At 47.6% G+C, this 27,169-nt stretch overlaps 1 protein-coding gene across 2 annotated transcripts in view; it reads left to right on the top strand.

Moving 5' to 3' along the window:
• MORC2 (MORC family CW-type zinc finger 2) overlaps positions 1-27,169 on the top strand; it is a 111,951-nt gene that overhangs the window by 18,324 nt on the left and 66,458 nt on the right. For both annotated transcript variants that reach the window (XM_084649143.1, XM_084649142.1), the window contains exons 5-9: positions 6,019-6,109; positions 16,067-16,175; positions 16,578-16,737; positions 16,842-16,953; positions 18,416-18,541. In XM_084649143.1, the coding sequence (XP_084505269.1) occupies positions 6,019-6,109; positions 16,067-16,175; positions 16,578-16,737; positions 16,842-16,953; positions 18,416-18,541 (598 nt within the window). The remainder of the gene's footprint in view (positions 1-6,018; positions 6,110-16,066; positions 16,176-16,577; positions 16,738-16,841; positions 16,954-18,415; positions 18,542-27,169) is intronic.

The following is a 27,169-nucleotide window of genomic DNA, read 5'->3' as shown; positions in this document are numbered from 1 at the left end:
TTTTCTTCCCAATAGATTCTTTGTGATAACTCTGTTCTTCTTTGAGTGATGGTTCCTATATGAATTCCAAACACAGGTGCACATATGCGCTGGAGCTGGAAGTTTTTTTCAGCAGTGTCAGTTGGCCCGCATGTGCATTGTACATAGCCTCATGGTGCAGGCAAGGTTATATGAGACTGTGCGGGACAATGCCCCCTCAGTTCCCTCTTACCGCTGCATGGTTGGAGTTGGAATCCTTGTTCCTCCATACTCGTAGCTTGCCTGCAAACATGCTTGTTCGTTGTACAGTGTTAGTATTTCTTTCTTTTTTCTATAGTTTTAATCCTCACCACATCTGGGGCCAGGCTATTCCCCTGCTTCTCCCCGGGACTATGCCCCACGTTCGGCAGTTCAAAAACTGTTCGTCGTGCCCTTGCTCATACTCCATGAGTCATGAGTACTACCACTCCCTTTATTGCCTTGGGGAAGCCCATCTAGCTGCCCATTGCTAAATCTGCCACCCCTTCCTGCTGTGGGGCTCAACTGTTCCGCCTCCATATGTTCCTCATGGAAGAGACTCCCTGGCTGCGTGCCCAGTCTGACCAGGAACTGTCAGTTCTGATGGTGCAACACCCTTCACCAGTGGTGAGCCCCCCACCTAGCACTTCTCGCGCCTCGGATCCAAAGTTGCCGCCGGTGCCAGAGAAGTCCCAGTGGGAGTCGCAAACACTCTCATGGGCATTGTAGCAGCCCCTGTCACAGACTGCTGCCAAGCTCAGTGTTCCCTCTCCAAGCAGCGCCCGGTCAGGTGAGATATCCTGTGCAGACACATGGTGAGCTTCCCCAATCTGAGAGCAAAGCTAAAAAGAAGCGTGAGGTGTCAGTAACATCGAATGCACCACTGGCCTTATTTACCTTCTCAGGGCACCTAACCTTCGGTCTGGGCCCCTGCACCCCAGACCCAGACAGCTCAGACTCAGAAGTGGAGCCGGTATTGATGGGTTCCAACAGTCCCTACCATCACCTGCTCCTTGCTGGATGATACCCTGATTTCCCCCCACCCTCTCGCCTCCTGACAGTCATAAGTAGTATCAGGAGCTGCTGCAGAGGGTTGCTAGTAACTTGGGCATACCCCTGGAGGAGCTCCAGGACCACTACCACCACCAGTTGCTGGATATCTTCCAGTCCCAGGGACTGGCTTGCACTGTGGTGCCCATCAACGATGCTGTCCTGCGGCCAGTGTGGATGGTCTGGCACATGCCGCCTCCCATGCCCAAATGGGCAGATAGCCGGTTCTTTGTTCTGTCTTAGGAAACAGACTTTCTCTTCTTCGCCCCCCCACCCCACCCCTTTCCTTGGTGGTTCACACGGCGACCAAATGCTTGAGGCATCATATGCATGGCCAGCACACAGGGTGGCCAAACACCTGGCCCTTCTGGGCCAGAAGGTCTACTTTTCCATGGTGTTGCGGTTTTGCATTGCTAATTACCAGGCTTTGCTAGCAAAGTATGGCTTTAACAATTATGCCAAGCTAGCAGAGAGTTCCTGGATGACTTGCCATTGGACAAATGGCAAGGCTTCCAGGCCCTTGTGTAAGAAGATCACCTGACTGACCAGATGAGCCGCCAAGATGTGGTCGATGTCGCAGATGCATCCTCCTGCTCCCTTGCGACTGGCGTAGTCATGCACAGGGAGTCGTGGCTGCCATCCTCTCGCTTCCAACAGGAGGTCAGGACCTCCCCTTTGATGAAGACAAGCTGGTCTCATCAGTCTTTGCCAAGTCCCTTCGCTCCCTGAAGGACTCAAGGGTGACGCTTTGGCCTCTAGGCATTTACATCCCAGCACCCTGGTGGAGACCAGCAATAACAACCCTCCCAGCCCCAGTCCTGTGCACCATACCAGACCACTATCTCCACTGTGAGGATGCTCCACCTTGAAGACACTGATCCCAGTGGCCCCAGACCTCTGCTCCTGCCACAGCCACCTCTTCCTTGCCTCATCAACCACATTTTTTTTACGCACAAGTTTGACGCTGAGAGTCCCCTGCATCACCACCCTCGTCCTCCCATCTCCCCCGTTACCTTTGGGGCTGTCTTTCCCCTTTTCCCCACAACAGGAGCAAGATCACCACGGACTTAGGGGGTTGGACTAGATGACCTTCTGGGGTCCCTTCCAACCCTGATATTCTATGACTGTTGGGTGCTGGGGGTTGTACAGCATGGTTACTCTATCAGGTTTCTCACCTCCCAACTTCACTGGGCTCCCACAAGGGAATCCCTGCCACAAAACGAGGCAAATGCCGTCATCACCAAGGGCGTGATAGAACCGGTGCTCCACCCCTTCATTAGCTAGGATTTCTACTCTCCGTATTTCTCATCCCGAAGAAGGGTGGAGGGCTCCGCCCTATACTCCATGTCCAGATTCTCAACACCTTCATCTGCAAGACAAAGTTCTATACGTTCATTTCACATTGATTATTCCCTCCCTTCTCTGAGGAGTCTGGTTCACAGCTCTCAGCATGAAAGATGCGTACTTTCATATCAACATCCACCTGGCTGACCACAAATTTTTTCGCTTCCGTGAGGGCCCTAACACTACCAGTTCAGGGCCCTCCCTTCGGCATTGCGACAGCCCCCCACGGTCCTCACAGAAGAGTTTGCAGTAGTGGCAGCACAGCTCCGGAGTCTGGGATGCTCCATGTTCCTGTATTTGGACAGCTGGCTTCTCGTCACGCCTTCCTGCACCAGGCTACATCCGCCATTCACGCTCTGCGCTCTCTCCTCGCCACTCTGTGTCTGCATTAATGAGGAGAAATCGGTGCTCATCCTGACGCAGACGATCCACTTCCTTGATGCTCCTCTCGAGTCCATGGCAGTTGGGGCCTTTCTCCTGGCAGGCCGCCTCGCCGCCTTGATGGCTGTAGCTGTGGCCCTTCACCGCAACCCCCGCACCACAGTTCACCTACGTAACGATGTATACCCAATTACACATGTGCTATCTACAGCTGTAGCTCCTGTCAGTTGCCTGACGTCATGCAACCCACTTGGATGACACACTGCTTGTTCCCTGCTCGGTTTGGGCCTCCCTGATCTGGTGGATCGACTCTCCAAGGTGTTCTTCAGCACTCCCTTCACCACACCTGTCCCAGCTGTCACCTTGACCACAGATGTCTTCCTCACCGGTTGGGGCATTCTCTGAGTGAGCACATTGCCCAGGGGTTTTGGATTCAGCATGAGGCACACGAGTGCATCAATGTCCTCCAGCTTCGAGCAGTCCGCTTGGCTTGCCGCATGTTCCTGCTGCTCATCTGTGTCAGGTCAAATCCTCTGACAAGATCACGGTGGTGGCTTACATAAACAGGCATGGTGGCACCAAGTCTCTGTCCCTTTGTACAGAATCCATCCACCTCTGGAACTGGTGCATCCGCCATCATGTCACGCTGAACGCAGCATATCTCTCAGGCACGCAGAACTCCATGGCCCATGTGCTCAGCCAGCACAGATATCTCAATCACGAGTGGGAACTCCATGACCCCACTCTCCATTCACTCTGCTATGCCTGGGATACCCCTTGCTGGGATCTTTTTGCCATGTGTGAGACCCACAAATTCCTCCTTTACTGTTCCTGGGGGGCCACGGAGCCCAGCTTCCAAAGTGGTGCTCTCCTGCCTTGGGGTGGCAAACTCCACTATGCCTCTCGCCCCATTTCCCTCCTTCCCAAGGTGCTACAGAAGATCTGCCAGGACACAAGCCACAATACTGCTGATCGCTCCATTTTGGCCCGGTCAGTTGTGGTTTCCCAACCTCCTCTGGCTTTCTGCCTGATCCTGGACCTCACCCCAGACCAGGGTACTGTCCACCACCTCAATCCTGGCCCCCTTACTCTCATGGCCTGGTTTTTGGATGGGGCTTGTGTGTGGTTAACACCTGGTTGGCACCAGTGTGCCTCATCCTTACCCACAGCAGGCGGGCCTCCACCAGAGTGTGCTATATAGTGAAATAGGCCTGTTCCATCTTCTGAGCTTGGCGCCATAACCTTTCCCTGGATGCTTTCTCCATCACCTCCTTGAACCTTAGGCCTTGGGCCTTTCCCTTAGCTCTGTCCTGGTCCACCTGGCAGTCTTCCATAAGGACGAGGTCTCCTTATACCTTCAGGAGAAATTTGGTGACGGTGGTTTCAGATTTCCACATCAGGCAGTCGATTTACCTACCAGTCTTGCATCCTAAGCCACATGCCAGTCTGGGAGATAGAACTTGCACTCACTTGATGTCTGTTGCAACCTCACCTTCTACCTCGACAGGACCCGTGACTTCCGTGCTTCTCCACGCCTTTGCAGACAGATCCCGAGGTCAGGCCCTCTCCTTCCAGTGTGTCTCGAAGTGGGTCTTGGCCTGCATACGTGCATGCTCTCTAATGCCATGCCGCCCAGCTGGATTATGGCACACTTGACATGGACATAGGCGGCCACTTCCACCTCCTTGGCAGATGTATCCTGGCATAACATCTGCCAGGCAGTGACATGGCATCCTGTCCTTACCTTCATGGCCTGCTATGCCATAGCCCAGGGGGCAGTAGCAGATACAGCCGTGGGTTGTGCCTTCCTTCAGACTGCAGTACCTCTTGCATCCTTGCAACCTTCTCCACATTGATCACTGCTTGGTACTCAACTGCATTTGGAATACATATAGAGACCATCACTTGAAGAAGAGGAGGAGGTTACTTATCTGTAACTGAAGGTTCTTCAAGATGTATAGTCCCTATTTGTATTCCAATACTCACCCTCCGTCCCCTCTGTTGTGGTCCATGTTGCTCGATGGTGAGAGGGTGACTGTGGTGGGGTGTCATCCCTCACAGCTTCATATAACTTCGCCTGCGGCATGTGCAGGCCAATGGATACTGATACAACAATCTTCTGTCTCTGGTGCACGGCGCACATGCACACTCGTGTTTTGGAATACAAATAAGGACCATGCATCTCAAAGAATCCCCTGTTACAGGTAAGTAACCTTTTATCTCAGTAAAGAATTTGAGGATTCAGTTACCTCACAAAGGAATCATTTGCTGAGCCATTATCCCTTGGACTTACAGAAGCTTAACACTTTGCGTGTAGTTTCAAATGCTGGCTTCCCATCTCACATATAATGGAAGACCTGAATTAATGTGGTGGAAAGCAAATAAAAAAATAGTCCCCAAAACCTACAACCTCAGAATAATCATATTCTCTTATCACGTCACATCCTTTCCATTGTGATTGCACCATGTATCTAATGCTAATACAACTGTAATATTTAATACTCTTTGTTTACATATTGGAATGATACTACTTTAATACCATTTAAGCATTCTTGAGCCAATGCTCTAGAAACCTGCCAGTGAATTTACAATTGTTTTATCAGCATATCTCTGGTTAGTAGTGCTATTTTGTTAAAATGATCATTGTTTCATAGAGGAAAGACTTGGAAATGGGTGCAAAGACTTATGTGGAGTTTTATGCTTTTGTATTTTACAAAATGTTGATGATATTGAATAATGTTTGCAGCAGAATCTTTGCTGTAGGTGTCCTGCTGGGTTCTTTTAACCTGAAGGTATTTGGAATTGTTTTGGACCTAAGAACAGAAGAAGATTTCCCTATTTTGTGAGAGAAGAACAGTATCTCTGTGGAATTCTGAAGGGTCCTGGGTCTAGTCTACACTAGAAAAGGTTTGCTTGTATAACTATATGAGCAAACCATTTTAAAGTAAATGCAGCTTCAACTAGCAGAATAGTTTATACTGTTTCACCGAATGAAGTAAGCGTTACTCGCAAAGGTTCTTTTGCCATTATGATTGAATCTGCATTATTCCTTTTGCTGGTATTAAAATATCTTTTAAAAAATCACAGCCATAACCAACCTTTTTTCTGGCCTCCAGCGTTTGGACTGTGTAATGTAATCTGTCACTGTGTAATGTAATCATGATAGTCTTGTAAAAAAACTGTGTGTGTGAGAGAGAATATATGTATAAAATATTTTTTACATACTTTTTCTGTCTGTCATTCCAGGTGATGCTGCAAGTGTGATTCAGTTTGGTAAATCGTCCAAACGATCACCAGAGTCTACTCAAATTGGGCAGTATGGGAACGGCTTGAAATCGTAGGTATAACAGAAGCCAGCCTTCTGAGATCTTGAAGTTTGGCTTATAGAGGGCCAGCAAATGTTGAGCTTCATGTTCTTCTATAAAAAGGAAACACTTAAAGTCCCATTTAAAAAGCTACCATAAGGGAGTTATGGGTGGCTTTATTTGTTAGCTTTGGATACACTCTCTGTATGTCTGTCACTTTCCTTGTAACTCTTTCTCAGGCAATGAAGTTTGGTCCTAGGGCTATGACTTCACAATAACTTACACTACATGGCAATATCATAATGAGGTTTGAATTGACCATTTGCTAATAGGAGGCTATGGTGGTGACCTCTAAAGATGAATCCTGTAGATACAACGTGGCTACCAGTGCTGGATTCCCAAAGACTTTTCTGGGATGATTGTGAATCTTTATTGGGAATGAAGTTCTGATTTTCTCAGAATTTGCTCTTTTGGTTTGGGGCACATACTACTGGGAGAATTCTGTGCCAAAAAAAATAAAAATTCTGCAAAAAACCTAAAAATTCAGTGCCAGAAAATTAAAAATTCTGCATGTTTTAGTTGTCAAAATAACACAATAATGCCAGTTTCAATTATTTTGGTAATTTATTTCAAAATATCTGTTAACAAGTATGTCTAACAATACAGACCAAAAAAAAAAAGATTCAGGTAAAATTTTTTTGACAAATAATATTAATACAGAACTTTGACAGGTCTCAGAGGAGCAGCCGTGTTAGTCTGTACCCGCAAAAAGAACAGGAGGACTTGTGGCACCTTAGAGACTAACCAATTTATTTGAGCATAAGCTTTCATGAGCTACAGCTCACTTTATCGGATGCATGCAGTGGAAAATACAGTGGGGAGATTTATATACACAGAGAACATGAAACAATGGGTGTTACCATACACACTGTAACGAGAGTGATCACTTTGAGTAATTCATTTAAATTACAATACAGAACTGTATTTCCTGCATTTGTCAGAAGCAGTGCAAAGACTTGGGGGTGTCGGGTAACTGAGGAGCTGAGGGAGAGGGAAGGAGCCTGGGAGTGAACCTGGAGGGTATTGGGTGTGGTTGTGAGAAGGTTTTTTTGGTGGGGTGGGAGGGATTGTTAGGGAGTTGGGAAGCCTCCCCCATGCAGACCCTAGCTGACCACAAGCCTTTCCCATTCAGTCAGACGCATCTGCCCTGTCCCTGGATCCCTCCATCCCCATGGGTCTCTGCAGCCTCCTCCCCCATCCCCAAGTGTTCCTGCAACCAACCTCCTGTGGCTCAACACTGTCACCCCACAAGCTCCTGAGCCCATGCCCAGTCTGTCTCCCCTCCCACCCCCACTAGCCTTTCTGAATCCCAGTCTGTGACACACGCACCCCCAACAGTCTTGTGTGCCACACTCTGTCCTAACCTGACTCTGCAGGCAGGGTGCTGTGATGAACTTCTTCTCCTGGGGGAATTCTGCAACACTGGGCACTCACAGAAATTTTTTTTCCCCATAGAAAATACATTTTGCCCCAGAAGTGCTGCAGTTCTGCCTTTTGCACACCAGGGGCTGTTGGGGCACGAGAACAGCTGGCTGTGTCCATGTGGCTGGCTATTCTGGGCTAGAGCAGCCTCTGGTGGGCAAAAGGTGGAAATGCAATACTTCTTGGGCAGAATGTATTTTATGCGGAGGGGCGGGGGAGGGACGACATGACAAAATTTATGCGGGACGGATGAATTCTGTGTATCCACAGATGTGCAGAATTCCCCCTGGAGTAACATACCAAAATGAAAGCTTATTTTGGGGACACCAAGACTTTAAAAGTGACTATTGGGTGTCTCAATTTTAGGTGTCAGCTGGATATCTAACATCACTAGTCACCTCTGAAAAGTGTGGCCCGGACCACTAATTTTTCCACTTTTTTCCTCTTTTAAAGTCTGGTGAATTTGGGCAATTGGACAGGGGGAAATGTCTGACCCAGAATTTAGATTAATGGGTTTCTGTATTCCAGTAGTTCCTAGAGGCCCCAACCAGGATCAGAATCCCATTGTGCTAGGCACTGTACAAACAAAAGCAATAGTAATAGACAGTCCCTGCCCTGAAGAGCTCACAGTCTAAATAAACGAGATGGACAAAGGGTGGATAGTGCACAAAGAGAAGTGACTCACCCAGGGTTATGCAGCAGGTCATTGGTAGAACTCGGTATAGAATCCAGGTATCTTGAGTCCGGTCCAGTGCAACATCTGCCGGAGCATGCTGCCTCTCAATTGAACAGTTTTCTAATGCAAAGGCAAGTTACAGAAATTCTAGTTTTCTTCAAGTGATGGTCCTTATTTGTATTCCATATATGGGTACACAAGTGCACTGTATGTCTGAGTCCAGAGATTTTTAGTAAAAAGTGTCCACTGGTTCACACATGCAGTTACTCTCCTTGTGTTCTGAACCAAGAGTACAATGGGCGGTATGGACCAACCCTCTTCCAATTTCTTTTTACTGTCACATGACCTGAGTCAGAATCTTCTGGGTCTGCAGCTGCTTCTGTCATTTTCTTTAATCTGTACTTACATATTGTAAATAGTAGTATTTTAGTATTTTCACTATTTGTTCCCTGCCTTGGGAAAATTCTCTCCTGAAGGCAAGGACTATGCCTTGTGTCCTGGGGTTTAAGAACTGTTTCCGTGTTTCCTACCCCTGCTTCTTTTCAGTGTGTGACTAACACCAGCACTGCCTTTACTGTCTCAGTGAGGTTCACGTCTCTGCATCTGCCATTGCTTCCCTCCTCAGACTTGGGGTTGAGAGCTCAGACTGAAAAAGCCATGAGACCCCAGTTGATCTGGGCCAAGGAGCCCCCTCTGTACACTGGTCTCAATAAATTGGCAGTGCCCCTCTGAACATGAGCTCAGGAGCTGAGACTACAACTTCCAAGCCTAGAGAATGAAAGGCTTCTTATTAGAGTAAGGGGCACTGTCACAAGCATCGGTACAGATCCTCTGTAAAATATGCTCTGAAAAGATCCATCCCTGATTCTGTCCAAGTCAGGCGAGTCCGTGCACATGGATGATAAGGACTTAGGCCCAGGTAAACAGCCACTGCAGGAGAATGTGGCCCATAGGAGTATGGATCCATTGGTACCAATCTTGATGCTGATGTATAAGCCAAAGGACACATCCAGATCAGACTCTGTACCGATACCAACAGAGCCCCAAAAGGATTCAATGTCCACTATATCCAGGGAAGTCTCGGGTCTAGCGGCCCAACCACCCATACACCTAGCACCTTGAGGTGGTCTGAGACCTATGTTTCCCTGGAGTACATTTTTGCTCTCCCTGTCCTCAATCCCCTCTCCTCTTAAGTCCAACTTTATTTAGATATAGCATCACACCTGGAAGAAACCACCTCGAAGACACTGGGGTGATCTCTACCATCCACAAATCTGAGTATCCATCTGTTGGTACTGATGGTTCTGCTTGTCAGTTGGGAACCTACCTTCTGATCTGATGAGTCAGAGGCTCCAGATGAACCTCTACCCTTCATAGGGAGATGAGTCTGATCAGAAGTTCCAGTAGATCAGGGTCCTGTCTCTGCCAAGATATGACTTCCCAGTGCCATGAGGTTGGCTCCAACTGGTTGACTGCTCATGCTGGCATTACTGGAGTCATAGAATATCAGGGTTGGAAGGAACCTCAGGAGGTCATCTAGTCCAACCCCCTGCTCAAAGCAGGACCAGTCCCCAATTTTTGCCCCAGATCCCTAAATGGCCCCCTCAAGGATTGAAGTCACAACCCTGGGTTTAGCAGGCCAATGCTCAAATCACCGAGCTATCCCTCCCTCCCTGGGACCCTTACTCTCTAGGCACCTCAGATCTGTGCATGAACCTTATCTACCCTCTCTTGGCTGACACCAACTGGCTTCATCAGAGTGTGAAGAGGAGGAAGTTGCGCCAGATTCAGGAGTTTCAGTGGCCATTTCATTGTCCTTGCCAAATGAAGTAGTCACCCCATCTTCACCAGCTCTGCCTGATGATCACAGGCAATATCATGAACTCTTACAAAGAGTGGCATCTGAGCTCCAGATCCAGCTCAAGGAGGTTCCAAGAGCCTCAGAATAGACTATTGAACATTTTACAACCCTTGAGTCCCAGTCGAGTGACCCTCCCAGTCAGTGAGGCCAGAGTAGTGTGATGAACTCCTGCCTTGTGCATACCCTCCCCAAAAAGGGTTGAGAAGTGCTACTTCATTCCACCAAGGAGTGACGTTTTGAATGATGGTTCCTATTGGATTCCACTCAAGGTTATGTGTCTGGAACCTGAGAATTTAAAAGTAGTAGTTCTGTTGGTCCGCACATGTGCCCTTGCTCCACCTCATGGCTTCATCCGAGGCAACAAAGGATTGGGCAGGCTGACTGTGCCCTCAGTTCTTTCTCACCACCACATGATCCGAGTCAAAGCTGCTGCTGTCCTCTCACCTTTCTCTGATGCACTTAAAAAAAAAACAAAAAACCACCACCTGTTTTTAGAATTATACATAGTTTTGGTTGCTTTTTTTTTTTCAGTAGTTTTAGTCTTTGTGTTAGTTTTCAGGATTAAGACACTTGGGGACTCCATTTCTCTGGTTCCCCACCCCTCAGCATCCATGCCTGGATTATGCTGACAACATCGGGATTCAAGATCTGCTCCTCCTGTCCACATTTGTTCTTGGTCAGTGATGAGCAATGTTGCCTGTACTGCTTGGGAGAAGCCCACATTTGATCTAGGTGCAGTATCTGCTTGTCCTTCCCAAACTGTACCTGGGAAGACTAGGCTCTCCACCTCAAGAAGCACCTCATAGAGGTTATCATGAGGCTGCCGTCAGATCCAGGCTGGAAGCGTCAGTCTCTTCGCGCCCCGCCCCATACATCAGCCTGAGAAGCCCAGGAGCGTGCCTCCTGCCATGGAGATTGTCTGGTTCTGCTGGTACCAGTATTACGGACCCTATGCTGGGGCCCGGTAGGGGGGCAAGGAAGCATGGCCGTAAGTCTCCCTCCAGGCTCAAGAAGGATGATGCATCTTCTATGAGTTCTAGCCACAGAGAAACAGGTCATAAGCACGATAAGAAGTTTAACAAACTGCCAGATCCACCCGTTATGTGCCCAGGGAAGTGCAGAATACTATAGAGGACCTTCCTTTCAGTCCCTCGTGGATTCCAGAGCCACTTTATGGTCCCCAAGGTATCTACACCCAAAGTACAAGTTCTTCCCTCAGGCACCTGCATGTTGGTTCAGAGCTCCTCATTTCTTCCATCAATGGCCCTGTGAACCTCCTCACAAGCAGCAGAAGACTCAAAGAGCTCGTCCTTCAGGTCTGTCATCACAGTATTCAACATTACATGCTCAGCCTTTGCTGAAGAAATATTTCTGAGTGCACCTAGAGAGCTGCCAACCACCTTGTCTCCTGCCTTACACCTGACCCACACCCTTTAGGGGGGTGTCTAGTACTCTTTTTACCAGATTGGAGTATAACAATGGACAAGTGCATCCTGGATGTCGTTTGACATGGCTATGCAATCAAGTTCACAACGCTTCCTCATCACCTGCCCTGATCCTGCCTCAGGGACCACTCCCATGACAGTATCCTCACCCTAGAGGTGGACTCCCTACTGAAAAGGGGAGTGATAGAAGCAGTTCCTCCGACCTATCGGCGCAGGATTTTACTCCATTTATTTCTTTGTACCCAAGCAGAAGGGTAGGTGGAGACCAGTCTTAGACCTCCATCTCAGTCGGGTCATATGCAAAACAAGAAGTTTTGCATGGTCACCTTAGCAGTCGTCATCCCTTCGCTAGAGAAAGAAATGTGGTTTACAGCTCTTGATATGCAGGACACCTATTTTTACATAGACATCCATCCAACCCACAAGAGGTTCTTAAAGTTCACAGTTGGCCTTTGGCACTTCCAATACAGGGTCCTACCATTTGGACTCACCATGGCTCCATGAGTCTTTACCAAAGTTTTGTCTGTACTATCAGCACACCTCTGGCATAAGGGGGTCCTTATATTCCTGTATCTTGGTAACTGGCTCTTAGCAGAATGATCCACAAGGGAGGCTCGAACCTCGACCTCCATGTTGCTTATACTTCTCTCTCTTCCCTGGGGGTGAATGTAAACATTGAAAAATCAATTTTGGACCCCAACAGTTCCTAGAATTCATTGGGGCATCTATTGATGTAGTTTTGGCACAAGCCTGCCTACTGAGGGACAGATTTCAGATGCTGCAGGAGCTGATTGCCAAGTGGTCATCAGTCCTTTTGTTCCAGTCAGTACTTGCCTTTCTTTCCATGGCCATATGGTGGCCTCACATATATCACTGCCTTCGCCCATCTGTACCTTCACCTGTGGCTCCAGAAGGTCTATTCTCCCACGTGACGTACCATGGACCTTCTGCTGACAGCTTCCCCCAGATGTACTATCCTCCTTCCAATGGTGGACAGACTCTCTCGTCAGGTCTGCAAGAGATGCCCTTCCTTCCATCCTTCCCGGCCATGAAGATCATCGTAGATGCATCACTTGCCAGATGGGGTGCCCATATGAGCGAGCACATGACGCAGGGGACTTGGACCACTTGGGGATCCAGAGTGCATATCAACAGTCTGGAGCTTTGAACGGTACAGAGGGTGTCATGTATTTCTCCCATCGGTTTGCTCCCATCATATTCTCATTATGTTGGACAATAATACTATTCATCGGAATGCATCCGATTATTTGAGCAAGCTTTCATGAGCTACAGCTCACTTCAATTCATTAGTCTCTAGGGTGTCACAAGTCCTACTTTTCTTTTTGCGGATACCGACTAACACGGCTGCTACTCTGAAAATAACACTACAGTTTATTATGCCAACAAATGGGCATGTGGTCACTGGCGCTTTGTGCAGAAGTGCTCTGGTTGTGCAATTGGTGCATTGCCAACAAGATCTTGTTGTTGGCGGCCTATCTTCCAGGGACTCAGAACATGATTGTTGGCTCTCTCAGCAGGAAATTGGTGACTGACCATGAATGGCATGACACCGTAGGTCAGCGACATTTTCAACCAGACCAGATCTGACTAGGGATCTCTTTGCCTTCTATGGCAATAGCAAATCATCACATACTGCTCCAGAGGGGATCTTGGCACGCATTCCCAAGGCGAAGCCCTTGTCATCCGCTGGTCAGACCAGATCAATTACACCTTCCCCCCCTCAACCCCTGCTTTCGCGTTTCTTCTGCAAGATCAGGAGGGAGAGAGCCAGAGTTACTCTGATAACCCCATTCTGATCTTGCCAGTTCTGGTTTCCCCACCTTCTCTGCATGTGAGCATCTCCCCCATGAGACCATTACCAATTCAGACTCCTCCTGTTCAGACTAGCTATGGCACCTACCGTCTTGCAAAAGTCTTTTTCAGTGGTGGCGACCTGGATGAGAAGAAACAGCTTTATTGTCTTTCCAGATTTCGGCGACTGGCTACTGATGGGCAGATCCAGCATGGAGATCCAGTCAGCAACCCCATTTCTAGTCTATTATCTCTCCTGGGAATCTGTATCAGCGAAGAAAAGTCAACTTTGATTCCCACAAGGACCACATATTTCATAGAAACTATTCTGGACTTGACTACAGCAAGAGTCTACCTCTCCTGATGGAGAGATTCCGCACCAAGAGCAATATGATAAAATAGGTCTGTATCAAACCTCAGACTCCAGTCAGTGTCTGCCCTTCCCTTCTAGGCCATGTGGCCTCATGCACTCACGTAACACCATTTTCCAGGCTCCACCTCCACTGTCTACAAACCTGACTTCAGTCCGTCTACTTACCAGACGACAGGGCTGGGGCTTTGAGCAGGAGATTGGACTAGATGACCTCCTGAGGTCCCTTCCAACCCTTATATTCTATGTTTCTATGACAGTGCCAGAATAACAATCCCGGCCAAGATGATGGCTTCTCCTGCCTGGTGGGCAAACCCAGAAAAAGTTTGTGAGGGTTCTTTTTCTCACACCCTTACCCGAGGTGACTGTTGTCATGGATGCTTCCCTCTTATGTTGGGGAGCCCACATTGACAATCACATTGCACAAGGCACCTGGACCCCTTGAGAAGCCAACATGCATATCACCAACCTACTGGAATAAAGTCCACCTCGCAGCAGTGAGCGCCTTTCATCCTGTGTTTGAAGATCATACGATCTTCACTCCTCCAAAGACAATTAGATTTCTGATTGGACTAATTAGAATTTTCCCACCAGTGGTTAAACCAACATTACAATGGGATCTTAATCTAATACTTTCAGTATTTACCACATCTCCTTTTGAACAAATAGCCACTTGTTCCATGTCCCACCTGTTGATGAGAGTTGCCTCCCTAGTTGCCATTGCATCAGCCAGAATGGTGAGCGGGCTGGGAGCACTCATGGAAGATCCATTATATACCATTTTTCATAAAAAGGTCTTTCTTCACTTCCACCAAAATTCATTCCTAGAGTAATTCCTGAATTTCACATAAATCAAACCATCCACTTATTGGTACTTTTTTTTTTCCAAAGCCTCATACTTCTGATGAGGAGAGAAGACTTCACTCTTTCTCTAGATGTCCAGCGGGGCACTGGCATTCTATCTGCAGAGAACAAAAGCAGTTAGGAAAACATGTAGACTATTTATTTATTGCGTCAGCAAAGTGATCAAGGGTCAAGCATTATCATCTACCCAGAGACGCTCTCTGAATGGAGCTCAAGCGGCATCATCCTTCTTTACCAACTAGCAGATATCCTTCCTCTAACCCTGGGAGGGCATGAGAATCCACTCCATTAGAGTACAAGCAACCTCTTGAGACATACCTCTATTAGATGTGTGTAGGGTGGCTATCTGGAGCTCTGTCCATACTGTCACAAAACATTATGCATTAGGCCAAACCTCTGCTGCAGATAAAGCTGTGGGAATGGCAGTACTGCACATATCCATACCATCTGCATCCTTGCACCCACCTCCTGTTTGACTCCTGTTTGCTAATCTCCAGTCCATCTCGAAGAAATGGGGGTTGGTTACTTGTAACTGGAGGTTCTTCAAGATGTGTGGTCTGTATTCCACTATCTGTCGTCCATCCCCGCATTGCGTATCATGACTGGATTCATGGTAAGAGGAGGAACTGGAGTATCATCATTCCACACTTCTCTTCTATCCTTGGTTCAGGGCACGAGGAGAGCAATTGTGCATGTGCGGACCAAGGGACACGGCTTACTAAAAATCTCCAGACTCGGGTATACACGTACACAATGCACCTATGTGTGGAATCACAAAGGGACCACACATCTCAAAGAACATCCAGTTACACATAAGTAACTTCCATTTTCCTTTACTGGGGGAGTGCTTCAGGGGAAGCAAATGGTGAAAGAGTGGGGGAGAAGGAAACTGGCAGAGAGAGGTAGAAATGGGAAAGGAGAGTAAGGTTGGGCAGGGCTGTTCAGGAGGCCACTGGGTCCAGTGCCCTGGAGCTAGTGCTGGCCACTGTGGGCAAGGAGCTCTGAATGTTGTAGTGATTCCATAGTTTGCACCCTGTAAGCTCTTCTGGTTGCCGCTGCTGCTGCCCACATGGCTGGAGAAAGTGATGCCCACTTGGCCTTATGCTGTATATGCATCCACGTGAGTCTGGAGCAGGTTTTCTGTGGAGCTAGAAGATCCTACCTTTGGCTATAGCTGGTGCTGGATGTTTTGGGGAACAAGCCCACAGGCCTCCATCTAATCCTACGAAAATGTCCTTTTCTGGATTGTCATTTTTGTGGGGTGAATCAAGTTATTTCGGGCCTGAATGATTTTTGTTTGTATAGCATGACAAGATGTTTGTCTTAAACCATTTTGAGATATTCAGATATTATCTCATGTTTGTTGCATTTCAAAATGAATATAGTTGAGGGGAAGGGACCCTGGTAGCCCGGGACTTGTAGTAGGAAGTGTTGAGTTTTTCAGACTGACTTTCCACACGCTCTAAAATCTGCCTCCAGGGGTTCCATGCGGATTGGGAAGGATTTTATCCTCTTCACTAAGAAAGACACCACCATGACCTGCCTCTTCCTGTCGCGCACGTTTCACGAGGAAGAAGGCATCGATGAGGTTTGCATGCCCTTTGTCAGTCTAAAATAGAATGCTGGGTATTTGCTAAGATGAACCTTCTGTTGTTCTCTGTACCTCATCTGAGCTTCTAAGAGGAAAAGAACCTGTTCTGAGGTTGATTTTTCTTGTGGTTTCCATTGTACTTGGGGTAAAATATCTTGGTCTGAGAAGATGAACTGTATAAGAAGGTAACTCTGAGGGGATGGGAAACCATGGTTTTTGGGTGTTGGCCACTGAGTTAATACCCCCTCCAATAACAGCTGAGTAGGAAGGGGATCAATGCTGTAGGTAGAGGCCATCAGAAGAAATAACTTAACCCAAGCATGGGAGCCAGTGAAGTGTGCCTTTCTCAAGAGAAAGGGTTGGAGCTTTATCTTAATCCCCATCCAATCCTTTCCACAGGTGATTGTCCCGCTGCCCACCTGGAACACACGTACCCAGGAGCCCATGACCGACAACATGGAGAAATTTTCTATTGAGACTGAGCTCATTTACAAGTATTCCCCCTTCAAGTCGGAACAAGAGGTGATGGAGCAGTTTAAGAAAATCCCTGGGGAGAAGGGTAAGTGTAAACTGGTGCTGGGCATGTGGCAATTGGAGATGAAACAGGAGAAGAAATTTGGATGGCATTAGATGGAGCTAACCTCAAGTTTGTCACCTACTCAGGGACCTTGGTGATTATCTTTAATCTCAAACTGATGGATAATGGGGAGCCAGAGCTGGATGTGACCTCCGACCCCCGAGATATCCAGATGGCAGAAACACCCCCTGAAGGAACGTAAGTGCAACAGATGCTGGGGTTGTCTGTATGAATGGCTTGTGGTGGTTGTAGGTTGATGTGTCCTGTTTATGTGGTGAGTTGATGAGAATTCTGCATTTTGGAGTGCATCAGGTTGGGATTTCAGACTTTCCTTGGCTCTCCTGCTCAGTGTTCCCTCTAATTTTGTCCAAGAATGTGCAGAATGAAATTCATTGGGTGGGGGTGGAGTGGAGGGATTCGGCGTGTGGGAGGGGGCTCAAGGCTGGAGTAGAGGGTTGGGGTATGGGGGTGGGAGAGGGCTCCAGCTGGGAGTGTGGGCTCTGGGGTGGGGCCGGGGTTGAGGGGTTTGGGGTGCAGGCTGTCCTGGGGCTGTGGTAGGGGGAGAGGACTCCCCCCAACTCTCTCTCCCCATATTGGGCTGTGGGGGGAGAGGTGCCGCAGCTGGGTTGGGTTGGGGCCGGGGCCGGGGGAGGAGCGCCTCTCCCCTAGCTGCGGCAGGTTGGGGCAGGGGCGCCTTTCCCCAGGGTGGGGCCGGGCTTGGGGAGGGACGCCTCTGCTCCAGCTGCAGCAGGTCCGGGGCTGGTGGAAAGGCATCTCTCTCTGCCACAGCCCTGAGCGCCTGCCTGTGTGGTGCTTAATAGGCTGCTATGCAGCCATGCATCTTAGATGCACTTAACAGCTCATGTAAGTTATTCTTGTGCTTTGGATGCCCAAAGAGGACAATAGCACATTAGCAAATGTGGCACTGATACTTGATTAATTCAGATGTGGGGAGGGAGGGACCTGGGGTACAGAGTGAGTTTTATAATCATTTGAAAGAAGGGATTACTGGGACGGAAGGCAAATCTCTAGCCCTCCCCTTCCCCCCCCCCCCCCCCGAACTGTTTGAGTGTGAGTGAGTTGGGTGGCTACACCTACATTGTGACCAGACATGGAGTTCAGGTGAGGCTAGCTGCCTAACCAAGATGAGGGGGCAGTAGGACTGGATTTGAATGTTGGGTTCTCTGTTCAAAGGACTGCGGGTGGAGCCTTTTTGGGATGTGAACCGTCTGTTCAGTGTAAGGGAGTCTGGTTCACTGGTCGGACACGCACAGTTAGAGCTCTTTGCTCAGTAAAGGGGAGACTGATATGGATGGGCAAAGGCTTTCTCAGTGAAGGGGAACCTGGGACAGTGCTCAGGGTGGTTCATCATGGTGGAATGCAGACACGAGCCAGGTAGGCTGTTTTGTCCACCCTTCAAGCTGGTTTATAGCAAGAAAATAAACAAATTGGTCCTAAACCAACGAAATAGATCCTATCCAAACCCTGAGCAGCACCCCAACACTCTCCCCATACCAAGTCATAAACTTGGTATGGGGAGAGTGTTGGGGTGCTGCTCAGGGCTGGGTAGGATGGGCTGTCTTCTCTGGTAAGTGGAGTAGAGGGCACTGCTTGGGTTTGACTAGACTATCTCGTTTCTGTAAGCTCCCTCCTCTTGCAGGAAGCCGGAGCGTCGCTCCTTCCGTGCCTATGCTGCTGTCCTTTATATTGATCCCAGAATGAGGATCTTCATCCATGGACACAAAGTGCAAACCAAGCGACTTTCCTGCTGCCTCTACAAGCCCAGGTAGGAGCCATGACTTAGGGGACCATGTTGACCCGCAAGGCCCCTGTGGTCCCATTATATCCCTGGTAGCTTGCTGGGTGTGTTTGCCATGTATAAGACCCTGTAGAAGCCATAAAAATCAAGAGACGGTGGCTAATTTGAAGTCCTGGAGCAAGATTTTCAATAGTGATCAGTGTTTGCCTACTTCTGTTCCCATTAAAGTCAAGGAAAAGGCCAAGGCTTCTGAAAATCCTACCTGGAACCCATGGGGTTCAGTTCCATTTCAGGGAATACAAAGGAGTGAAGGTCATGTTCTTGGCCATGTCACAACTTTGTTTCAGACAGCAATAACCAGTTTGGTATGGCTGGGAAATTCCCACCTGGGGTATTATGAAAATTATATCACGTGGAAATGAAAGTAGGCCGAATGTCTAGAAACACTAAGTGTGTGGTGGTGATGTTTTTAAGATACAGCAGTTTTAACTTTTGTATGATGTCTGGGCAAAATTGGTTTTTCCTCATTTTAAACTCACTCAGACATCAACTTCCAAATCCATGGAATCAGACTATGGGGGGGAAAAGGTGATGTCATGGTAGGGGTCTACTATAGACCACCAAATCAGGAGGAGGACATGGATGAGGCATTTCTAAAACAAATAACAAATATCCAAAACTCAAGACATGGTAATAGTGGGGAACTTTATTTATCCTGACATCTATTGAAAAGGTAACACGTCAAAACACAAAATATCCAATAAGTTCTTGGAGTGTATTGGGGGCAATTTTTTGTTTAAGAACATAAGAATGGCCATATTGCCTTCCGACCTTGGCTGGTGCTACACGCATCAGAAGGAACTAACAGAACAGGGCAATTTATCAAGTGATCCATCCCCTGTTGTCCAGTCCCGGCTTCTAGCAGTCGGAGGTTTAGGGGCACCTAGAGCCTAATTTAATACCAGGCGCTCAGATTCATCCTTCTTAGTATTTATACTACTTGCATTTGTATACAAACATTTATAAAATTTGTCAATATTCAGATGTCTGCCTTCATGTGATATAATTGAATAGCACTCTTTTTCATTTGACCATTTCTCTTCAGTTCCTATGTGTATTTTATCCACTTCTATCCTCTCTTCCTCACTAGGACATAGAGTATTCTCTTTAATGAATCCTCCACTAAGGGATGTGTCTGTCTGAACCATGTGCTCCTCCACACTTTTTGGCTTTCCCCCAGCTCTTAGTTTAAAAACTCCTCTATGACCTTTTTGATTCTACATGCCAGCGTTATGGTTTCGGTGGAGCCCATTCTTCCTGTATAGGTGCCTCCTTTCCCAAAATGTTCCCCAGTTCCCAATAAACCTAAGTCTCTCCTCTGAGCATCATCATCTCATCCATGCATTGAGAGCCTGCAGTTCTGCCTGTCCGTCTGGCCCTATCCAGCTGGAACTGGAAGAATTTTGGAAAATGCTATCCTGGCAGTCCTGGACTTTAATCTCTTGTCTAGCAGCCTAAATTTGGCCTCCTACATTTTCCATATGTCATTGGTACCTACCTATACCATGAGCCTCCCCAGCACTGCATGTACATCTGTCCAGATGGCTTGAGAGGTTTGCAACCTTTTCACCTGGCAGGGAGTTTACCATGCAGTTCTCCCGGTTATCACAAACCCAACTATCTTTATTTCTAATAATCTAATCCCCCAATCCAAGTCAAAAACATGGAGACCTGGGAGAAGGTTCGGAATCTGTGGGGAGCATGGGCCATTATAGCAGGGTTAAGGGAGAGACGAGAGAACATGGGGGGGGAAATCAAATCAGTATCTTAGATGTCTGTATACTGATGCGAGAAGTATGGGGGATAAGCAGGCGGAACTTGAAATACTAGTTAATAAACACAACTGTGACATAGTTGGCATCCTAGAGACTTGGTGGAATAATACACATAACTGGAATATTGGTATAGAAGGGTACAGTTTGCTCAAGAAGGACAGGCAGGGGAAAAAGGGAGGAGGTGTTCCCTTCTATATTAAAAATGTATACACTTGGACTGGGGTTGAGATGGAAATAGGAGACAGACTTATTGAAAGTCTCTGGGTAAAGATCAAGAGTAAAAAACAAGGGTGAGATCATGGTACTACAGACCCCCTAGCCAGGAAGAAGAGGTGGAGGAGGCTTTTTTTAAACAAGTAACAAAATCATCCGAAGCCCAGGACTTGGTTGTGATGGGGAACTTCAGCTACCCAGAAATCTGTTGAGAAAATAACACCGCAGGGCACAGATTATCCAACAAGTTCTTGGAATGTATTGGAGACAACTTTGTATTTCAGAAGGTGGAGAAAGCTACCAGGGGAGAGACTGTTGTAGATTTCATTTTGACAAATAGGGAGGAACAGGTTGAGAATTTGAAAGTGGAAGGCAGCTCAGATGAAAGTGATCACGAAATGGTAGAGTTTATGATTCTAAGGAATGGTAGGAGGGAAACCAGCACAATAAAGATAATGGATTTCAAGGAGGCAGGCTTTAGCAAACTCAGGGAGTTGGTAGGTAAGATCTCATGGGAAGCAAGTCTAAGGGGGAAAATGATTGAAGACAGTTGCCAGTTTTTCAAAGAGACATTATTAAGGGCACAAGAGCAAACTATCCCACTGCGTAGGGAAAATAGGAAGTATGGCGACAGAGCATCCTGGCTTAACCAGGAGATCATCAATCATCAAACTCCAAAAAAAAAAAAAAATCCTATGAAAAGTGGAAACTAGGTCAAATTACAAAAGATGAATATAGACAAATAACACAAGTATGTAGGGATAAAATTAGGAAGGCCAAAGCGCAGAATGAAATTAAAATAGCTAGAGACATAAAGGGTAACAAGAAAACATTCTATGAATACATTAGAAGAAAGAGAGAGACCAAGGACAGGGGAGGCGCATTACTTAATGGGGGGGGAGGGGAGAATAACTGAAAATGGCAGAAATGGTTAATTACTTTTTGTTTCAATTTTCACCAAAAAGGTTAGAAGCGGTTAGACATTGAACATAGTGAATGCCAGTGAAAATGAGGTAGGATCAGAGGCTGAAATAGGAAAAGAGCAAGTTAAAAATTACTTAAAGTTAAATGTCTTCAGATCACCAGGGCCTGATGAAATGCATCCTAGAATACTCAAGGAGCTGACTGAGATGATATCTGAACCATTGACTCTCTTTGAAAAGTCATGGGAGACGGGAGAGATTCCAGAAAACTGGAAAATGGCACTATATTTGCCCATTTATAAAAAGGGAAATAAGGAAAATCCGGGGAATTAACCAGTTAGCTTAACTTCTGTACCCAGAATGATGATGGAGCAAATCATTAAGCAATCAATTTGCAAACACCTAGAAGATAGTAAGGTGATAAGTAACAGTCAGCATGGATTTGTCAAGAACAATTCGTGTCAAACCAAGCTAATAGCTTTCTTTGACAGGGTAATGAGCCTTGTGGAGATGCGGGAAGTGGTAGAAGTGGTCTATCTGACTTTAGTAAGGCTTTTGAAACCGTCCCGCATGACTGTCTCATAAAAATACTACGGAAATACAGTCTAGATGGAGCTACTATAAGGTCGGTGCATGACTGGTGGGGAAACTGTTCCCAGAGAGTTGTGGCTCTGTGGCTCACAGTCAAGCTGTAAGGGCTTATCAAGTGCAGTCCTGCAGGGATCAGTTCTGGGTCCGGTTCTGTTCAATATCTTCATCAGTGATTTAGATAATGGCATAGAAGAGAGTACACTTGTAAAATTCCCAGATGATACCAAACTGGGAGGAATTGCAGGTGCTTTGGAGAATTAAAATTTGGACAAACTGGAGAAATGGACAAATGCAAAGCGCTCCACTTAGGGAGGAACAATCAGTTTCACACATACAAAATGGGAAATGACTGCCTAGGAAGGAGTACTACAGAAAAGGATCTGGGGGGTCATAGTGGCTCACAAGATAAATATGAGTCAACAGTGTAACACTGTGTTGCAAAAAAAAAAAAAAAAAAGCAAACATCATTCTAGAAAGTATTAGCAGGAGTTTTGTAAGCAAGACACAAGAAGTAATTCTTCTGCTCTACTCTGCACTGATTAGGACTCAACTGGGGCATTGTGTCCAGTTGTGGGCACCAAATTTCAGGAAAAATGTGGACAAATTGGAGAAAGTCCAGAGAAGAGCAACAAAAATGATTAAAGGTCTAGAAAACATGACCAGTGCAGGAAGATTGAAAAAAATTTGGGTTTGTTTAGTCTGGAGAAGAGAAGACTGAGAGGGGACATAAGTTTTCAAGTACATAAAAGGTTGGTACAAGGAGGAGGGACAAAAGTTGTTCTCCTTAACCTCAGGATAGGACAAGAAGCAATGGGCTTAAATTGCAGGAAGGCAGTTTAGGTTGGACATTAGGAAAAACTTCCTAACTGTCAGGGTAGTTAAACACTGGAATAAATTGCTGAGGGAGGTTGTGGAATCTCCATCATTGGAGATTTTTAAGAGCAGGTTAGACACACACCTTTAGGGGTGGTTTAGATAATACTTAGTCTTGTCTTGAGTGCAGGGGACTGGACTGGATGACCTCTTGAGGTAACTTCTAGTCCTATGATTCTCTGATTACTATTATTTCTCTCTTCCTAATAAGAGGTGGTCCCTCCCCTGGAGAGAAATCCTCAGCGCAAGAGGATACCATGACATCATCTGGAAGGATGGTTCCAATTATGGGATCAGTTCCCTCTGCTGCTGCATGATATTCCTCCTTCCCTGAGACTTTCATCCTCTTGAACAGCACAGAAGCTATCAGACTGTGGGTGGGATTGTTCTGCTGTGTTCAAGAACATCTTGTCTGTGTATCTTTCTGTCACCCTTAGTTCTTCCAGTTCAGCCACTCTGGTCTCAAGATCCTGTACTTGGTCTCTAATGTCCATGAGCCTCTTTCACCAAATGCAGGGGGGGAAAAACCCTTTGGAAGATGGAGGAAGTAGCCAGGAGGGCAGCCATTTTAGACTTGATTCTGACTAAGAGGAATTGGTTGTAAATATGGATGTTGAAGTCCTTTTGAGTGAAAGTGATCATGAAATTATAGATTTCATAATTCTAAGGAAAGGGGAAAGAGTGAGAGAAGCAGAATAAGGATTTCAAAAAAGCAGACTCTAGCAAACTCAATTTTCTTTCCATGGACCTTACCTGTTAGTTCTAAGGGATAAAGGAGTTCTGTAGAGCTGGTAGTTCTTCGCGTAGATGCATGTATTCCACTCAGGTGTGTGCATGCCCACCATGCTGGAGCTGGAGGCTTTTGTGTAGCAGTAACTGTAGAGGGGTGATGCTCATGACTGTGACTCCTCCCCTGGCTATATGAGGTGGCACTGCCCTGACCCCTATGTTTTCTCACCACCTGTAGCTGGAATCGGAGCTTTGTATGGTTGTAGTTGCACAACCTTGCATTTAGTCTTAGCTTAGTTTATTGTATCTTTAGTAGTTCGTCGATAGTGTTCCCCATTGATGCCCTCACCGTGGTCCCTCATGTGGAGGGACGATCCCCAACAACAACCCCCGCACACTGTGCCTGCTTTGGCTTGGTGAGACCCACCTTAAAAAGCATTGGCCGTTCTGTAGGTTGTTCAAGAAGTGGACTCAGTTGGCGTGGGACCTTCATCTCAAGCAGCACCTGATTGAACAGGCCATTCAGCCTGATCCGGTACTGAGGCCCTACTTGGGTCGAAGATCACCCTTGGGTTCAGAGAGTGCTGCTGCCTCTTGGTCCGGGGCAGGCGACTCTCCCAAGATGTTGAGGAGCTGTTCTCCATTGTTGGCGCCGAGGAATAGATGTCATAAGACTAGTGGGGACCACTCCAGGTTGCGGGCAGACTCCTCTGCCTCCCCAGAAAAAGCACAGACCAGCACAGGACCAGTTCCGGCATGCAGGATGGTGCAGGTTCCTCTGACTCTTCCCAAGAACCAAGTGGCAAGGGCAGAAATCCCATATTGTTGACTATGGTTCTGGCCTCCGGGCGTCTGTTGAGTCCGGTATCGACGTCTGCAATGCTGGTATTGACTATGCACTGTGTCACTGTATCAGGCTGTGGCGGACATGCTCTGCCTTTCCCTTCCATCCTCTCCGCTGGTCCAGGGTTTTCCAAGGCTTGTGCCATTGGCAGCCCCTCCAATATAGCGTGCCACTGAACCTTTGTTCCTCTCGGCACCGTACCTAGATGCTTCTCTTCCTGTGATGGGCATGAAGCTAGTATTGGAATCAGTGCAGGGGACCTCGGCACGGGGACTATCTTTGGACCTGCTGCAGTCAACACCAAAGATACTCCCATGGCAGCTCACACCACTCTCAACATAGATGCACTCGGGCACTCCAGTACCGGTGTTTGCGCTGGGACTGACGCTGCCTTTGGCACCAGCATGGTTGGTGCCAATAGTACTGCCATCACTGGGGGCACCAATTCCCACCTCATTCTGGACAATGGATGAATCAGAATGCCTGTTGACGCCCTTAGGCATCGCTCCTCCCAGGCCGCCAAGATCCTGGGTCTCTGATTCCAAGTTGGAGGCGTTATCCTCCCACTCTGCATTACACGATGTACTCTGGGGACTGCCAATGGACCAATATGACTCCTAGAGTTGGCACGTGCCCCGTGGCTGAGACAGAGGTCCATGTCTTGGTTCCTACTGGCCACCGTATCAGTGGCCTCCTTGGACTTGGTGGGATGCTCCTTGCTTTCAGAGATCCTGCTCTTGGTCCTGTTCAAAGCTGAAGTCACGTGGATTAGCTGTAAACCCAGGTATCAATGGTCTTCCCCTCTGCTGAGCTGCCGGGGTCCTCCCGGGTCTGTCTTCCTGGGCACGAGAGACTGTTCTGGCTCAGCCAAGACTCTCGTCCTTGTCTCCAGATGATGCCATATTTCTTTATTCATCCTCCCCTTCTATTCCGGAAGACTTCAAGGTGTATCAGGACCTTTTACGCTATGTAGCTGCATCCCTGGGCATCCAGGAAGAGTTTCTCCAAGAGAACACACCAAACCGGTGGACATTTTACAGCTCGCCATCCCTGGGAGAGTGGCCCTCCCAGTCAGCGATGTGCTCCTTGAGCTGGCGAAAGCCCTGTGGAGTACACCACCGGCCTGACTAAGTGCATGAAAAAGTGCTATTTTGTTCGCATGCAAGGATTTGGGGTGTTCTATTCCCTTCGGGCCCTGAATTTCGTGGTGGTAAGAGGTTCCAGCAGAGTAGGTTCCAGTCTATGCCCAAGGACCGAGACTCCAAGCGATTGGTTCTTCTGGGCAGGAAGATCTATACCTCATCATCCCTGCAGATGAGGATCATAGATCAACAAGCTTTGCTGTACAAGTATGATTTCCTCAATTTGTCAGCCATGTCTAAATTCAACAACCATTTGCTCAAGGCCTCACGTGAGGAGTTTTGGGCATTCATTGTGGAAGACTGCTTGGTAGCCAGAACATCCCTGCAGTCCACCCTCAACCTTGTGGACTCCTTCGCCAGGGTGATGGCCTCAGCGGAACCTATGAGGATGGCTTCTTGGTTGCAAAACCCTGGGATTGCTTTGGATATCCAGCAAACCACTGAGGACTTGCCCTTTGACAGCTGAGTCTTATTCCCAGACATGACAGATGGGTCATGCTGCTGCTTTAAGGGTTCCTGGGTTCCTGTGAGATCCTTGGGCATGTACGTGCTATCTGCACAAAGACACCACTATGGGGTGCAGCAATAGTATTGCCTGCAGCATTCCTTTGCGCAGTCTTTTCCCCCGAAACAGTGGGAATACCCTAGAAGAAGGGATAGATCCCAAGAGATGATGCAATCAGGCTCAGGCTTCGGGCACTCAACACACTCTCCCCCTGGTGCTGTCTGAGTACCCATTTTGACTCTTTTTATCCAGAGCACTGGTCCAGTCATTACCCCCACCCTCTCTGTTCCTCCATCCCTTTGAGGACAGGCTGGCCCACTTTTTTACAATGCTTGGGACTTGATTACTTCTGATAGCTGGGTCCTAGACACTCATATCGGGCTACATAATCCAGTTCCTCTCCACAGACCCTTTTCGCACCCCTCCCCATCCCTCTTCAGGGACCCCTCTCACAAAACACTCTCATCGAGCAGGTCAGCTCTCTGACGTTGGAAGCGGTGGAGGAAGTTCGGCCAGAACACTCTGGCCACAGCTTTTACTTCTGGTACTTCTTGATACTGAAATCCCAGGCCAGGGGGGAGACCTATTCTTGACCTTTGCAGCCTCAGCAAATCCATCAAGTATGTGAGTTCCGCATGATCACTCTATTAGCTATCTTCCCTGTGCAGTTTCAGAATGACTGGTTTGCTGCTCTGGATCTACTCTCATGTGGCAATTCTTCTGAGTCACAGGAAGTTTTTGTTTTGTGGTAGGAGAATGCCACTTTCAGCATACAGTTCTCCTGTTCAGCTCCCACTCAAAAAATCGAGTTCATTGGAGCCCTGTTAGATTCCATGAGGTAGAGGGCGTTCCTGCCAACCAACTGATTCCAGGCAATGCAACAGCTCTTCCTCAGTCTGCAATCTCAGCCCTCCACGACAGTCCCCATGTGTCTGAGCCTATTGGGTCGCATGTCCACCAGTGGTCCAGTTTTGCAGGCTATGCCTTCTCCCTCTTCAGA

The sequence above is a fragment of the Lepidochelys olivacea genome (genome assembly GCF_965140295.1).
Source record: "Lepidochelys olivacea isolate rLepOli2 genome assembly, chromosome: 15".
NCBI lineage: Eukaryota > Metazoa > Chordata > Testudines > Cheloniidae > Lepidochelys > Lepidochelys olivacea.
This window is presented reverse-complemented; position numbering and strand designations above follow the sequence as displayed.